Source organism: Struthio camelus, chromosome 9 (genome assembly GCF_040807025.1).
Source record: "Struthio camelus isolate bStrCam1 chromosome 9, bStrCam1.hap1, whole genome shotgun sequence".
In the NCBI taxonomy this organism is placed as follows: domain Eukaryota; kingdom Metazoa; phylum Chordata; class Aves; order Struthioniformes; family Struthionidae; genus Struthio; species Struthio camelus.
Window position 1 is genome coordinate 5,631,195 of NC_090950.1, and position 17,129 is coordinate 5,648,323.

The window sequence follows — 17,129 nt, forward strand, 5'->3', positions numbered from 1 at the left end:
TCCGGAGGGCATTTGAGTTGTTTTATTTTTCATTGGTTATTTGATTGCGCTATCAGAGGTAGTCCTCAAAATGAATATGAGAAGCCACATAAAAGTGATTCTAATGAGCGTTCTTCCAGCTTCAAAACTGAGCGTTCAGAAGTTAGGCAAGACAACTAAGGACACCCTTGCAGCATTTCTTCTATTCCTTTCGGCAAGCACACTATGCAGCCTTTAATCGTGATTTCATTCAACACCACATTGCCAGGTTGTCATCAGTAGGAGTCAAAACCACCAGCTCCGCATGGAAATGAACTCTGCCTCTCCCTATCACTCCGTTAACTCAAGGCAGGCTCAAACTTCTTGCACAGTCTGAGAACAGGATAAGGAGCCACACTATGTATGCCTGGGTAACAGTCGCATCCAATTTTTCAATGGGATTTTGTTTTGATTCAGTGAACAGGATGACTTTGCTATGGAAACAGCAGTTTTTATGACAACTGTTTTATTCAGCATTCTGACTGCTGCTTCTTTCTCCATTCTCTATCAGTCTGTCCATCTATATACTGAGAACCATCCAAACTTTGCACTGAACGAGGAATTCTTGGTTTAGTCTCTCTTCTACAGTGTCAAACATCACAACGTTTGAGTGCTTCATGAATTTAGAGAACTTATCTGCAGAATAATCTGGGAAATTAAGAAGTATTCCTGCATCCAGTTGATATTTACACAACCAGAGTGCACAGGTTATGCCCAAATAGTGAAGAAAGAAAAAAATACATCAATTGGGGGCTCCCTACTGACTAGGCGCCCAATTTCAGACAACTTTTGCTCAGCATTTTAGAGGAGTTGCGTACTGGTAGTTCCTACCATCTTCAACTGGGATACAAACTCTGACCTTCTGAAAGTAAGAACACCCTGCTGAGGCTCCATCTCATCTGACTTCAGACATCCAATAATTAAACTAAGCTGTCTCCATCTGAGTGAATGAAGTAAGTGCCTCCAGCGGGCAATTCACCTCCACTGTCTCAGATGAATTTCTCTGGACTTCCCTGCCTGTATCTGTCCTGTGTATTTACAACTTGGTTAGCGTTAAGTCTTTTTCTAGTAACAGTCTGGCACCCTAAATGCACCTTTTAAAATAAATCCATAGATTTTAATAAATTCATAAATTGCTATCACTAATTCTGGAGGTTAGTCATAAAATGAGAAGTCAGATAAATAAACAGGGCAGAAAAACTAAATTAAACCAGTGCTGCTGCCCTGCCCCCAAACTGAAAACATCTTCATTTTCCCCTCAAATAAAGGAACAGCAGTAAACCAGAAAGGAAGTAGAAGCCCTGCAAGAGAGTGGTGCTTACTACACTAACTGTGACAAGAACGGCATTTTGCACGAGGGCAGATGACATATGCAGATATATCAAGCAGTTAATTCATAGTTTTGAGGTAGGGAAGCCAAGCTGGAGGACTCTGGGAGACAGGCAGCTATGCTGATGAGACTTTCAGGGTTATCCTAGGGCACTGCTGCCTCCAGACTAACAAGCCCCTCGCTGAGTGTAGGACAGTCATTTGGCGGAAGGAGATCAAGCCAGGGAGGGAGGTAAATGATCCTGTACGCAGGACTTCTCCACCAGATGGTGGTCATGTACCTTCTTGTTCATAGGCCACCCCTTTGCAGGGAGGGGGAGAGGTCCCTGTGGATTGGAGGAGTCATGCTACTGAGAAAGGCAAATCAACTATCTAGAGTATAGCTGAGTGTGTAATGCCAGCGAAGCACTATGGGCAATGCATCCATTGCCTGATGGGTGCAAACACAACAGATCTCACAAGGGACTGAATGCAGATCTCTCCAACAGAAATCTTTACATATAAGCAAATTATCTTGATTTTTTGCATAGTCAACACAGCCAATGGAACCTAGCGCACGTCTGAACTCATCTTAAAGTAGTAATTTAGCACAGACCAGATAAATCATGCCCTAAAGGGCCCATTTCATTTCGCTGATCTTCAAATGCAGCTGAAGTAAATAGCTCAAATACAGAAGACTACAGTAAAGACAGCTAAGATTAGGAGAAGTGGATCCCGCTGCAGGAATGTTTGGAGTCCTGAGAAAGAACACCAATGAGCGAGGGGAGGAGGAGAGGCTTGGAGGAACGATTTTAAATGGTAAGGTAGAAGGCTAAAGAAAAAGATCTCCATGGTAATATTCCCTGAAATAATGAATTTCGTGCACTGGATCAGGTCAAATTAGGCTCTCAAGTAAACTGCATAGAACATGATACAACTCTATTAAATAGACACCGGAGAAACTTGTGGAATGGATGAAGACTGTACAGGAAGGAAAAGCTCCATCAAATTAGAATTAGGATACTGACACTTAAACTACCAGGTACAGGAGAACCTATGGTTCAGCTAGGAAGGTTGTCATAAAATCGGAGTATTCTTAAGTCCCGTCCTAAAGAACAGGACACAGGTTGGCAAAATTCAAGGATGCAAAAATGAAGAGCAGTCTGAAAAATTGAGTCCCAATCTAGCTCAACTGGATCATCGAATTCTCCAATTGGTTTAACCCTTGCTCTTATTGTTTTAGCCGAATTGGCAAATTATTGATACATGCTAAATTAATAAAAGATCAAATTGGTTTAGGTGTGTATACATTAACATTTATGCAAAGTTAACCAAGATGCAATTCTTAGAACAAGCCGAGAGCTATAATATTCACAATTGTTAACCCTATAGAAAAGCCCTTTAAAACAAATGACTTCATAGAAAAACTGCAGAGAAGTCTGACAGAAGGAGTCAACTGAGCTAGTTAGAGCAGATATGTATGACTTTAACCCACTGTGCTCAGAAAATCAACTGGAAAGATATCTATAAGCCTAAATTGGAAAGTCTGGCTATTGCATTTTTTTAAATGATCAGAAGTTTATTCAAACAGTTCAGTTCTACAGTGGGCACAAAGCTCTCGGATGATGCTTGACTGCACTCTCCTCCGTTTTTCCCTTACTGCTACTACTGCGCCATGGCCAAATCCTGGATATTTACTATACAGTGTATTAGAAATCTAGAGCTTCCTGCTCTAGATTTCCTTCTCTTCCTGCTGAGATGCTGACAGCACGTCTTTTCTACTAACTTGTGTTTACTAATTCAGTTTTCCTCTTGCCAGTTCTCTTGATATCCACCGTTCCCCTTGATAGTCCATTCAAATGTTGCTCTTAAAATAATATTTCTTGCTCTTTATTCAGATCTTAACAACAATGCCTCCAATTGATTTCATTTCCAGTATTCCATCTGCAGTCATTGTCTGCTCTATCAAATTCAGGCTTCTTGTTTTAGCCATTCAGGTCCCCACCACCCTGCTCTGTCCTAACCAATAAGAGTGACCTCTCTCATCCTGTTTCTCCATCCCACTGTGCCAATAACAGAAGCCTTGACAACTGTTTATTGCCCACTTTAACTCAACATATTAAAACAAGCAACAATTTTTTTTTTTTTTTACATTTTATGTAAATATCTAACCCAAACAGATGTTAGTGCAATGTTTACAGGCCTGTAGCAATTTCCTGTACAACTAACATTTTATTCATTTTTTGGTAATATGAAAAAAGATCTTTTTTTTATTTTCAGTGCTCCATGGGAAATTTTAAAGAACGTTGTTTTGTGAGGTCTCACCTAATCCGTGGATTTGATTCTCCTCCTCATTTGTTTTTATTACTTTAATATATAAAATGATGAATAACTATGTATGTAAAAAGTCTCACTGGGACTTTTATAACACCCACTAGATTGTGAAAACTTCCCAAACTCAGGGACACACTACAATGATTAACACAGCCCAGCAAAACGCACAGAAGAAAAGAGAGTATTACTTACACAGTCTTTTTGTCCTGTCGCAAGAGTTTAGAAGAAAATTCACTAAGCACTTCAAGGAAAGCAAGGTTAGGAGGTGGATAGTCTTGTCCTTTTTGATTCTGATATTTGAAGGCAAACTCTATGCCATCTCTGCAGTAAAGAAATATTAAAATTTTCAGAGGTTTGTAACAAATTAAAAAAAACATCCCAGCACCTCTAAATGCTGCCCAAAATCTGAACTAGGATAAAACTCTTTGCATCTCATCATTATTTTATTAATAGCAAAAAGCTGCTTTTGGATATGGAGTGTATCAAATGTTGCCTTGGAATGTGTAAGGATTGAATCTTGAAGACAAGATGTTGCCGGCCACATTTAGAAGGATCTAAACCACAAGATAAGAAATCTGGCAGGTGTTGAAAGCCACTGCCTTATCAGGAGTGGCCAACTGGCTCATTCTTGTTTCTGCATGAGGCAGAAGCTCCCAATAAGAATAATATGTAAGATATAAAAATATACAATTTGATACATCAAGAGTCAGGAAAGAGAATTTACTTATCAGTACATTCATACATGCAACTCTGCCTTATTTTTGCTTTATCATTTGAGACGAGAGGAAAAAAATTTACTTTCACACTACCCATAAAGGGCGCATGCATGCCTTAACCTCTCTGTTGCTTGGCACAGGAAAGTGTCTGGAAGCATTTTCATTTCCTTTCAGTCACAGAATCCTAGTTTGGAGGTAACCCAGGAAGAAGTGTGGGAGAGAGGCGAAGGAAAGTGCAGAATGGCTACAGATTTCAAAGAACTGTGGTTACTGGTAAAAAAACCTTTGTCTAGCATTGCATCTCAGATGTCTCCAGGCAAGCAGTAAGCCCCCCTAACTAGAGGTGTAACACCTAGGATGCCCACGTTCCTCAGAAAGACAAAGCTCCCTCTGGCCTTTCAGCAGATGTCAGGAATTGAGACCTTTCTCAGGAACATCAGCAGAACAGCGTGAGATCTGGTTCCCCTGGCAGAGGAATCCTCCAACTGAGCCATGATATGAAAGGTCTCGGCACAGCTGTTACTGAGTTAGACAGCCACAAAGACCTGTAAGCAACTGTGCTGCAGGGACGATGGCAGAGAAGTAGATGCAAAGCCAACCTAGTCTGCTCACGCTTCCTTTCATGGTCTGCTTGCCTTAAGGGCTGAATTGCTAGAGCATATGTATTTATGTTCCATGAGAAAAGCATTTACAGTAGCATAAAGAGCTCTCGAAAATGTACTTATCTAGCAAAACAGACAAAATTCTTGGTCTGGTGATTTTATCCATCTGTTTTCCCTTCTTTTCCTTATTTGCCCGCAGTTCCAATCACTGAACTATTTACTACAGCTAAAGAAACTTCTTTTCTCTCAGGGTGATTCAGGTTCACTGACTCTTCACCGGTATACTATGACATTCCCCTTGTATTCTGGAAGAGGAAATTTAGGCCAAGTGGCTAATGTGCCTGAGGCATGCTAAACAGCTGAGAAATTCCCCCGACAATGCTGTAGGAATTTGTTCCTAAAAGAATCCCAGGACATTCTGTAGGATGAGGAAAAGCTCTTTTCAATGTCCCTTTTGTTACCTAAGAGTAGGCTCTGGGAATGGATGACAGGCAAGCATTTCTTCTGGAACTTACTGCTAGGGAGTTTTATCACACAAAGAAACTAATGCCTCCCCTTACAGCTGGTGCTGAAAGGCTCACGGAACTTGCTACCTCAGTTCAGATGGAGGCAATGGCTTTGGCATTCAGTAACCTGTAGCTGAGATGATACCGAATGAATACTTCACCAGTTGCACTTTGGTGTGCTTTGCCCTCCTTGTCTGAAGGGAAATTCAAGAGATAATGAAGAACTGACAAACTGATTTGAGGATCGCCACCTACTCTTAGTTCTCTTTCAGTGAGACAGAACAACTAGACTGACACCAGGGATATCTCTTTAACAGACTCTTGAACTTTTCCAGTCCCCTGGAAAGTTATGAGGCAGACAGGGCTGAGAGGACTGAGACCAAGTCAGTCTCCTGGAATATCCTTTCAGGATCTCCACATTTTTTCAGTGGAGGTCTTCACTAGTACTAATGACAGTACCAGTGACCGTTGTCAATGTGGGAAGGAGCTGCCTCCTGACAGTGAACACTCGTTTTGAAAAAAACGGTGCAGATAGCCTCAGACCTGGGTGCTTAAGGAAGCAGCAAAAAATGATGGTGGGGACTGAGCATGATAGAAGATGTCTACCTGTTTATAGGTATCATGAAGATAAAAAAAAATTGCCTCAGAAGTGACCAACGTGAAGGCAGTATAAAGATGGTGCCGCCTTCAATGCAAAAGAGTGCTAAGATTAGCTTGAGATAAGAGGCAACTCATACTACTTTCTGGTCTAATATATGACACCTTTATTTTTTGCCCGTCGTGAGTATGACACACACCTTTTAACACCATGACCAGAATCATGAGATTTACCAACTTCATCTGTGTCATCTGGACTAAAGGAGTAACTGACAGCAGTAGTAAGATGACATCTTCTATTTGGACAAGCACTAGGACTTCCTGAGAGAGCTGTCCAGATAGCTGCTGGAAGCTTAACGTGGGCAAGCAGAATCTGGGATTTCAATCCGGACGTTGGAAGGAAGCGTAAACTAGCAGGCAGTAAGCACGTGGTAATCACAAGTGTAAACTTGTGATGTTCATTTCCAGATACCATGCTTTTTTCCTTATCTCCTCTAACCTTCTTCTGCACCAGTTATGTTTTTTTCCTGGTCTAATTCTTTATATTAGTCTCAGCCTTTCAGATACCAAGTCCTGATCACGCTTTGCTAGTCTCAGTGTTAATAGTCTCAGATAGCAAACTTTAATATTTTGACCTTTTTATGGCATGGGAAAGTCATCATTTAGATTTAGCAGCATCTTTCTTTACTTTCCTACACATCAGTTAGATAAAGAGCTTCAATCCACTTAAAAAAAAAAAAAATCTCCAAAATCTCTCTGGAATATTTTTTTATAAAATCCTTGGTGCCTACAGAATCCACAATGGTGTGGTACAAAGTACTATCACGCTTGTTGGATATAATCCACACAAGTGTATAATACCAGTGGCATTGCTTTTTCCACATAAATTAAGAGACAGAATATAATTACTGCATGACCCAGTAAGATTATGTACCTTTAGAAAAGGTATGCTGAGCAAAACTTTTAATCTGTAGGAATATGAAAATCTAGTGTATTTACCACCACTCACTTGTGTAGTGTGGCCACAGCCTCTCTTGTCTTGATCTGATCCAAGCCAAAAGTGAGAGCAAACCGGCGGGCCAGTTCCTTAATTCCACTAACATGGGCAGATGTCCTGTCCAAATTGGGACCTTGTTCCTGCACGAGCTCATTAAACAGCTAAAGAAAAAATTCAGTTGTTAAAAGCCGTGAACTAGAAAACATTTTTCTTAAGGAAGATGCTCACCTGTTAAGGCTAAGAGTGAACGTTACAATGACTTTTTCACACTGATATAACAAAGTTCACTTATATTCATCTTATGATCCGCTTCAGTTCCCAAACTTTCTTCTTTGTAAACTGCTGTTTGTCAGCTGTCCCCCATCTTGCACTCAGGCAGATGATAACTCTTAAACACAGCATTTTGCATTTACCTTTATTGATTTGCAATCTTATTATTTTGCCAATTCACCAAGATGATTCTGGATTCTCACCCTGTTTTCTAAAAGATCTGCATCACTTATCAGATCAGTATCATCTATCAATTCAGGAAGCAACATGTCTATTCCATCACTCAAGACAGTGAGTATTACTGGGTAGGCACCTTTAAAGCCTGCTTGGCAATACTCTTCCAGTAAAACAATGGCCTTCAGGTAACCACTTAGATCACATTTTCCCCAACCTGCTTTTGAGAACATCACAGTAGATGGTGTCAACAGCAATATTAAATCAAGTTGCATGAAATTTACCGTTTCTCCCCCAGTCCACAAGTTCTGTTCCCATATAATTAATGAAAACAGCTGGATTTGACATGATTTCTCCTTGACAAATTCATACTGGCTGTTACCTCTCACTTAGGCACTTGCAAATAGCTTGTCTAATTATTTGCTCTCCATGAAAAGATATCAGGCTGACTCATCTATGACTCCTAGCTTCTTCCTCTCTCCACTTTTGCAAGACACGAACTACTTTGATATGCTTCAGTTCTTCTGGAATTTCATCTATTCTTCTCAAGTGTTTTAAGATATCTGTCAGCTTTGAGATTGCAACAGCAAATTCCTTTATACTCTGGAATGAGCTTCGTGAGGCCCAGCTGATTTGAAAACATCTAATTTATGTAAGTAATTTCTCTGTGTAAATGGATATAGCCCCCTACTTCAAGGGACTAAATGGTATTCAGTGAAGCATACACGTTGTGCTGTCAGCAGAACAAGGATGGATTTCATCATCAAGCCAATAATTTATAGTTGATCTAAAGTAAGTTGTTTGGGGGAAAAAATATGTTTAATAATGTTGGAAGACTTATACAACTTGCTCAGTCTTTGAAAAAAATCCATCAGTATTTAGACAAAATATGAAGCAGAAGATGCATTACATTCAGCAAATTATATGGAGGAAAAAACCATCCTAATTCTTCTTGCTCACTAGGCACCAGTAAACAAACATGAACCAGGTTGGACCAAATTGCCTTCAAGGCTTTTCTCTTCCTTTCTTCCATTTTTATCTGACCAAAACTTTGCCTGGGTTAGCTTAGGGGGAACAGAGATTTTTAGAGGAAAATGAACGCTGACAGTCCAAACTGAGGAGCAAGAGAACCTCTTAACAGAAGTGTACTATTTTTCGCTTCATTGTAAAGGGCACCAGAGAAAAGTCATGCAGAGAATATTTTGGAACGAGACATCTGTAACAAAAATCAGTATTCTTACCTGTTGCAAACTGAGAATGAGCGTCTTTGCACACTGAATTTTATCAATTTGCCTTGTTTTGCTCAATGTTTCCTTAATGATATCTCCATAGTCATTGTAGTACTAGGAAAAAACGTGGGAAAAACTCTAAATCAAATCTCTTGCACAGTTTCTCATAGCTTTCCTGACAGATTATTTGTAATTCTTGTTTTGAAAAGGCAACAGTTTTCTAAAACAGCAATCTGAAATTACATTTTCTCTACGAGTGGGAGGCAGTGCTTCAGTATCAAAATTTAAACTGACCAGTAGCCTGCGTCCACCACTGACGAGATCAGGAACTTTATTCGTTCTTATCTTTTGAAACAAATAGGTTGTAAAATAAGCAAAACAGTATTTCCTCTGCTAAACCAAACATTTGCCAAAAGGGATTGGTGGTTGCAAATTCTAAAAAACAGTATCACATTAAACCAACATACCATTGTTAACAATCTAGGTGTAAGTGGACACTAACACACAGATGTGAAGCTCCACATAAAGTGCACGGTGAGTTAGATGGCTGAGAACGGAATTCACTGAAGCCAGAAAGCTGAGTAAGGAACTAGTCTGTAGAAAGTGCTGATTTTCTTTACGTTAGAAGAACGGTTGCTGAAAATCACAGCCTCTTGCACTGGCCGTTTAGGTAGAAAAGCCTGTATAATCAAAACCTGCTTCACTAAGACTTCCAGGCTGAGAATCTCAACAAAAAATTCCTTCCAATTAGTACTTTTTCAGCCTGATTAATCTTTCTGCATTTCCAATCATTCATTTTTTTCTTCCCTCTTAAAATATTGCTCCTGCCTTCTTTGGTACAGAGATCCTTCTAGTTTGTATTCTAATTTAAATTCAATTTCCCTCACTCTCACCCAATTTCAAGAGAAAAAAGGAAAGAGAGAAAAAGAACAAAAAAAAAAAAAAAAAGGAGAGAGAAGACTGACCTAGAGCAGCAGGGAGGAAACTAACCTGGAGTGTGACAGCTTCAGCTTGAAAATCCTGCTCTGGAGAAAAGACCTAAGCAAGACTAACCCTGAACTGGCTGATGGCTAGGTTGTACAATGGAGACATTATTGTGTTGCATGCTCCCAATGAACGGAGCAGGATTTGAAGTTAAATCCTTTACCTTTCATGCTGAACACAGGTCCATTGCAAAGGACCTTCTCTGCCCACTCTATCTACAAGTTTTTCCTCCTTGACTGTCTTTTGTGATGACTAATCTCTTACAGAGAGACAGGCAGGGCTATACCCAGTGTTTTGATAGAAGCCGAAGAGCTTCAAGTGGCTTGACAGTGTAACGAGGGCTAATGTGCACGTTCTCTGGCGGGTAAACTTGCAAAAACAGGGTTAAGTGGCAGCTAAGCAGTGAGTCTGTCTGAATAGCATTCAGACCTAAGTATTGTAGGGAAGCAGCTAAAGTGGTAAGACATTCAGTAAACACATACCCACTTCCAATGGCAGCATACAGAGCTTTCTTACCGCTTCCCTGTTTAAAACGTTCTTTTCCCACAGAAAAATCTACTTCCTTATTATGGCAAGTGCCAAGATGGGGAGATTGGACAATGAAATATGCAACATGTGACATTGAACAGACCACTGTTATTGCGGATTCTAGGAGCGAATTTGAGGAGTAGGATAAGAAATACACTTTAAACGTAAGGCACTCTGAAAATACTTAGCACCCTGTAGGATCAACTGTTGGTGCTGCCTTTAATAGGGCACTCCTACTACATCAGAAGGGATGTTCAGAGCTTACTGCATCTCAGTCACAGGAGTAATTTAAAAACAGGAAAATTATTACAGAAATCAAATCACATCAGCTGGAACAAGCTTTCAAAATTGTTCAACCTTTAACTACTGCATTGGGAAAAAGAGGAGCAGGTGACCTGACACTACAATTTCCACGTTCGGTTTGGAGGAGGAGAACACACAGAGCTGTACCTTCATGTAGTGTTTGAAGATATCTGCTGCTGCATGCATATCCACAATGTCATAAATTATCAGCTTGCTAAAGGCAGCCAACAGGTTCCTTCTCTTATGCAAAGCTTCTATTTTGTTAGCTTCATCTTCTTCATCTCCCTCTGAAAGCAGCAACAACAATAAAAATGCTTATAAATATCTGTTATGTTCTAAAGCAACATTACTTAAGTATAATAAAAGAGTAACTTTTAGAACAATTCAATTCATCAAAATGAAGCGAGGGTTGTTGCAAGAGAAGCTAAAATGAAAGGTGATAATTCTTGCATCCTGGCTGTGTTAGGGATTTCAGCAAAGTTTTGGAAGGTGACACACCATTGACCAAAGGTGCTGTAATCTTGAATGGGTACTGGACACAATCCACAGGGATACTAAATCATTTAATTTCTTTAACCTGGGAAAGGCCACAAGGAAGACTTGTTGAGTGCTTTTTGTTTAACCACTGTAATCAAAGGACATTTGGAGATGCTTCTTTAACGTGACTAAGCCAGAGATATTTCATACAAGAAGAATTAGAAGCAGCAACACTGCTACTGCATGGCTTGGATTTTCAGGCATGAAATTCCTGGCCCTAAAGCAGCAATAAAAAATAGGAGATATAATTCAGTTGTAAGAACTGTTAACATCGAGTGCTACTGTCATAAACATTAAGTCCCCGTAAAAGTCCCCACTCAGAATGAAAACAAAGCTATGTTCATAAAACATAATATCCTATAATAAAACCATATTCCACAACTTGTGTAAGAAAATGAAATGAGCTAGAAGAAGTGTGATGATAGTAAACATTCTGTGGTATTTAGAAGAACTCATCCTTGAAAGGAATCCAACCAGTTTGAAGAAATATAGACCGGGGGGGTCGGGGTGGAAGGATATAGCGCCACTGACAATCTCTTACTGCTGTCTTACTAAAGTTTCCACAGACCCACAGTGCCCAATTCATGAATTTGGTCATGAGAAATCTCTTAAAGACAGCAGAGCAGACTGTGGATATGTATGCATGTTTTAATCCCTAGATACTTTAACCCACAGTATTGAAATCCAGTAGCATCCCCTACATGGTTATAATTGACGTGCTCTGAATAACAAATGTCATAAACGGTCAGATCAACTTCATGGACTCAAAGCAGCATTAAGGAATAGAGATTACATATAGAAAGAAATCCCTTCATCCATCTTTATGCTGTCTTCACAGGCCCACTGCAGGAAGTTAGGGAGCAATGATCTTCTTGAAGAGCCCTAAGAATTAAGGCACCATCCTCCTAAAATCTACGCTTGACATATTAGTCTGAACACTGAATTCACATGGTATGATTAACTTGCACTGTGGATTTCTGATGAAGTTATGTTTCAAAAGGTATTCTTCCTAGGCCACAGGAATCCATAAAGAGATGCTCCACAAGGATATGAGCTAGTGAGAAGCAAGCGAGCTAGAGGACGGGAAATAAAATCCAGTCTGAGAGCACTCTTACAGCAAGAATACAACCTCTGAGAATTTACTTCTATTTACTAATGTCTTAAGAAATCTAATGTAGCACCTGTGTGCCAAGGTAACACACAAGTATCTGAGTTGAGTGAGACTTTGGAAAATGTGCCTAAAACAGCATTGCAGTATGCACCCAGCAGCACTGCCATACTGTCTGACTATCTGGGAATCCATTTCTTTTCCAAAGGCATTTAGGATTCAGAAACTGGATACCGCTGTATTTGCACTTAGGCATTTATAACATACACCAACAGCACTGACATATTTTTAAAAAACCCTAAATGACAAGCCTCCCTCTCCCCAAAAATCTCAAGTTATCCACATGAGGAGGCAGAGATGGGGCCATCTAAATCCCTTGTATATGACAGGAAGGATGATCCTGGTTTTGACTGAGAAGTCCTCTTATTCTAGCAATGGTATGTTTTGGTCACACTCATATTGGGCCTGAAAGTTGAAGGCAAAGGATACTTTTGGCCATTATCCCCATATCTCCCTGAAAACATAACACAGGACCACAATGATCACATTGGAAAAAATGGTAAAGGCACCATGGCAGTTTCCACTTTTTATGAGGTAGTGTAATCTTTTTCAGAGAAAGAGGAGGAGGAGTTGCTCTTGACCACTGCTCCTGAAGATCCTGGATCTAGGAAAGGACTGCTGAAGAAGGCATGCAATTAAGATGCTGTATGAATGGAGAAAAATACAGGAAGTGCAAGCAGAGTTGATGGTGTTTCCAGGCCCATTTAAACTATGAAGAGAGTCCATAACAAATATCAATTCCAAAGAAAGACAGATAACTTGGGGCATGACAAACAGGAACAGAAACACTGAAACCAAAGGCCAGGATAACACATGCTTTGTAGACCTACACCTCAGTCAATGACTGCTGAGGCCTCTTGTTCTCATGCTTCCTTGCTGGCACTGGTCCTACATTCAGCTGTTTGAAAGAAACTTTTTGGGATCTTGTGATTTTCAAAAGCACTACATGAAAAGACAGTATTTTTATTTTTATAATCAGCTCCAGAACTGAGCCTTTCCTCTAGACCAAGTTCTAAACTGCATCTCCAAGCTCCCCTTCTCCAGAGCAGTCTCTGTGAGGAGCAGTCCTTCCACTTGGGAACTCCAGAGCCAACGACAAACTCACCGACTTTGTCATACGGGGTCTCTACAAAGCCTTATCTGTGTTCTAGCTCAGGAGATGAGGGACCTTCAAATACCGTATGTCCTAGAACAAAGACACCCAAAGGACATAGAGTAGGAACTTAGCATGCTATGTGCTAGGCTGGCCACAGCTTAAATACCAAAGTTAAGGGGAAGGATGCTGTAAGACTGACTTAATAATCATATAGTTTTGCATTAAGAAAAATAAAATAAAGAATGATTTCCCACTAAGACCAGGGATTTCAGACAATAACAAGAACCCTAGATGGCAAAGGATCTGCCCAGTGAGGAGAGGCCAAGCCCTTGCCACATAAAACACACACACAGAAGAGTAACCTCAAAGAACTCTGCCAAAAAATAGAATAAAGGTATACAAGAAGGAAAAACAGGAATAAGAGAAAATCTCTCAGAGGATTTTCCATTTAAAAAAAAAAAGTCTGAGGTAAACGGAAGTGTGGCGGCAAAAGGAGAAAATGATGCTCCATTTAGAGTTTAGCGTGGTTGTACCAGCTCAGAGCAGGACCGCACATGGCCTCATATCCCCTCTCAAACAGGGGCCCACACAGATGCTTAGGAAACAGTAAGGAAGCAAGCATATGTGATACTTCCTCAAGTACTCTCCTACTCTCCAACTTTTTCAACTCAAGAATGTCCTGAGTTTGATTTGATTATTTGTGGCAGGGCGAGCAGAAGGGGTGTCTGTCTATTCAATAATATCAGAGTTTCTCAAGGCTTTCTTTGCCTAGATCTTTACTGGTGATGTTTGCCTTCAGGAATCCTAAAACTCCAGTAAGTCTAAGTACTGTTCTGTCATACTTCTTCCCTTGAAGCCACTTTAAATGAAGTCTGCTGCTGACTGTAGTGTTTGGAAAAAAATATTCTTAGGAAAAATATCCATCAGTAAAGGAAGAATAGTTTTGCACAGGCTTACAGCGCGAAGTTTACAGACCACTCCCATATCTTCTGAAAACACCTCTTTTTATGAAGTGAAATATGTTTTCTTGAATGCAGGTGATACAGAATATTTCATATCCACATTTACCCCTCCCCCCAAAACATAAAGAAGGAATAATTTTGAAAACATTTTGGTGAACTGATCTGAAACTTTTATTCGCTTCTTTCTTCTTGTGTTTCCTATGACAAAGCTAAGTAGAAAACATGAAAGCTAAACATACCCATGCTCTGATTCTCATCATCTTGGTCAATGAAGACATGGTCCATCACAAAACTGAGAAGTTCTGACTGGAGGCCTGAATCTGGATTAAACACCAAAGGCTGAAGACCTTCTCGACCTCCAGTCATCAGCTGATGACTAAAAATCATCAAGAGATCACAAAGCAGCATGAAAGCCTGAAAGGCAAGAGATAAATGCAGTCAGAAGCATAAGTCAAACAAGTAAAAAATAAAATACCCTCTATCTAATTTCCAGACATTCCCCCGGTATTAGTTATGAAACATCCTCCTTTAGCTGTTCATAGTCGTAGTAGTTTGCATGCTGTGAAAAGTGTCCATGAAAGTTTCCCTAAGCTACAAAATGTTATATCTTTCATTCCTATAGAAGGAACTGTGTTTACTGCCTCTTCAATGTCCAGGATGACCCATATTAAACTTCCATTTCTTTTCTATGGAAAGACTTCTGAATTTACCTCAGCTCCAAGGAATGGAGCCAAAGCAGTAGTCAAGAAAAACTACCTCTCTAGAAGAAGTTAGAAAAGTTAAACTGGCAAAAAAATTGAATTACGAGGGAATTGAATTATGAGGAAAAAGCCAAGCTGAGTCACTGTCATATCCTGAAAGCACAGAGAAGCAGCTATAACCAAAGAACTCCTTGCAGAATCTCAGCAACAATTCTCTGCAAAAGTAACGGAGTAATTCTACACAGCCTTCAAGTCTAAATAAAAATCGACACGGGCAGACTTTTCAAAGATGTATGCATGCTCCTGTTATACCCTTATTACTGGGAAAAGTGAAAGGAAGGTAGATATTAATAACTTTATTTCCTTCAAGGGGTTATCTGTATACTCTCATGCATGAGAGTAACACTGTTTTCCCTGGTGGCTTATGTCAGAGGCTCACAGCCAGCTGTGTTCATCTGCATTACATTCAACACCTAATAGTCTTTCAGAAAGTGCTTCTTTAATCACCCTAGTTTCTCTGTCTCTAACCTCAGGTTCTGAAAGTGGAGGGGAGGAAGCCTCAAAGTCTGAATGCGTAAAAGGACTCCTAGAAGATCTCCGCTTGAAAGTGCTGCCTCTTTCCCTGGGAGCCCGCAGGAGCCCCACTCAGGGCACTGTCAATCACAACTCCCAGGTAGGTGGTAGGCCAAAGGGGTTGGCAACTGAAGAGAGACTATAAAATAGCTCTGCCAGATACGTGAAATCCAGGGCTTCAATTCACCATTATAGTCCTACTCTATAAACAGATGGATTCATCTTTTATTAACTCTCATTGATTTATATTTTAGAGCGTCCTTAGATTAAGTGCTCTGGTGAACGAAAAGGTAATTAACTGTGTGTTTAAACATATTCTTGAACCGAGGCCTAGTGAAAAGTGAGTGAGACCGATCTGCTTTACAAACCTCCAAAGCAAAATCTGTGTGTTGAATGTCATAGCAGATCACTTATCTTTTGGAGTGTGTTATTAAATTAGAACAAGCTATGACTTGGACGAGAACAAAATGCTAATCACTTTAAACCATGACCTACTTAGACTTTGAAGACTGGTGCCAGTATTTGGGATTTTTCTCCTTAGAAACCAAAAAGATGGGATTCATCTCAGTGAAAGTAGATGATCGCATCTGCACAGGCATCCTAAACTCCTTTTATATTCGCTAGAATTTAAGGTGTGATTAGAAACATCCTAGTGTAGACCTCTAAAAAAGAGCATATGAATTATGCTCTGAAAACGTCTATTTCCGTCCAGTAGAGAGACAGCAATGGGCTGAGATAAGGACATGCCCGTATTGTGGTCGCATCTAGTCACAGGAGATTTATCGCACTCAAATAGTTTAGGAGACACCTCAGAGTCTTTACAAAATACATGGAGATCTCAGAGACTTTAATATTTATATTTACCACTTTTGGAACACAGTGGAAGTTCCAAGCAGAGCTTTCTTTCAAAAAAACACAACTACCTTTTAAAAAGTATTCTCTTTTAAAAAACGCTGGCAAACAGCTCTGTGCCAGTTAGCTTGTTACAGTCTTTGCAAAAATATTGGAAGGGCTGATAGAGAAATGCAATTTGTAAACAGCTAAAAGATGTCAACAGATCTTATATAAAATATATTCATAAAATATCAGCAAACAAACCTCCTGTTGTTTTTTCAGAGAATACAAATTATTTCAACATGCCTTTGGATTTCATTTTTTACATTACAATTTCTAAATACATATAACAGAAGCTTTCCGCTCCATGCAGTTTGGCTTCCCAAAAATCTAGAACAGAGTATTGGTTAACTGTTGGTTAACTGAACCAAAAGAAATCTGATTCCTACTGAGGTGGTCATATTTCACATACATACTTTTGGCACATGTGTGCACACATATATGCATGCAGAGAGATGCACGCTTTAGCCTATTAGTCGATAGGGAAGCATAGCAACCTAAGCGATAACGACTAAATTGATGAGAACTGGAAAAAAACCTCCAGAGCTTGATATCTGCATAATGAAGGCAGTGCGTAAATGGATACTTTACTCTGATTCTTCAAGGAGACCTAACTGTTTGTCGAAGGACAA

The 17,129-nt window shown here is 39.9% G+C and overlaps 1 protein-coding gene across 9 annotated transcripts in view; it reads right to left on the minus strand.

Moving 5' to 3' along the window:
- Window positions 1-17,129, minus strand: part of STAG1 (STAG1 cohesin complex component) — a 199,636-nt gene that overhangs the window by 10,506 nt on the left and 172,001 nt on the right. For all 9 annotated transcript variants that reach the window (XM_068954519.1, XM_068954516.1, XM_068954517.1 and 6 more), the window contains 5 exons: window positions 14,569-14,743; window positions 10,714-10,853; window positions 8,764-8,865; window positions 7,091-7,239; window positions 3,853-3,981 (listed from right to left, as the gene is read on the minus strand). In XM_068954519.1, coding sequence (XP_068810620.1) covers window positions 3,853-3,981; window positions 7,091-7,239; window positions 8,764-8,865; window positions 10,714-10,853; window positions 14,569-14,743 — 695 coding nt within the window. The remainder of the gene's footprint in view (window positions 1-3,852; window positions 3,982-7,090; window positions 7,240-8,763; window positions 8,866-10,713; window positions 10,854-14,568; window positions 14,744-17,129) is intronic.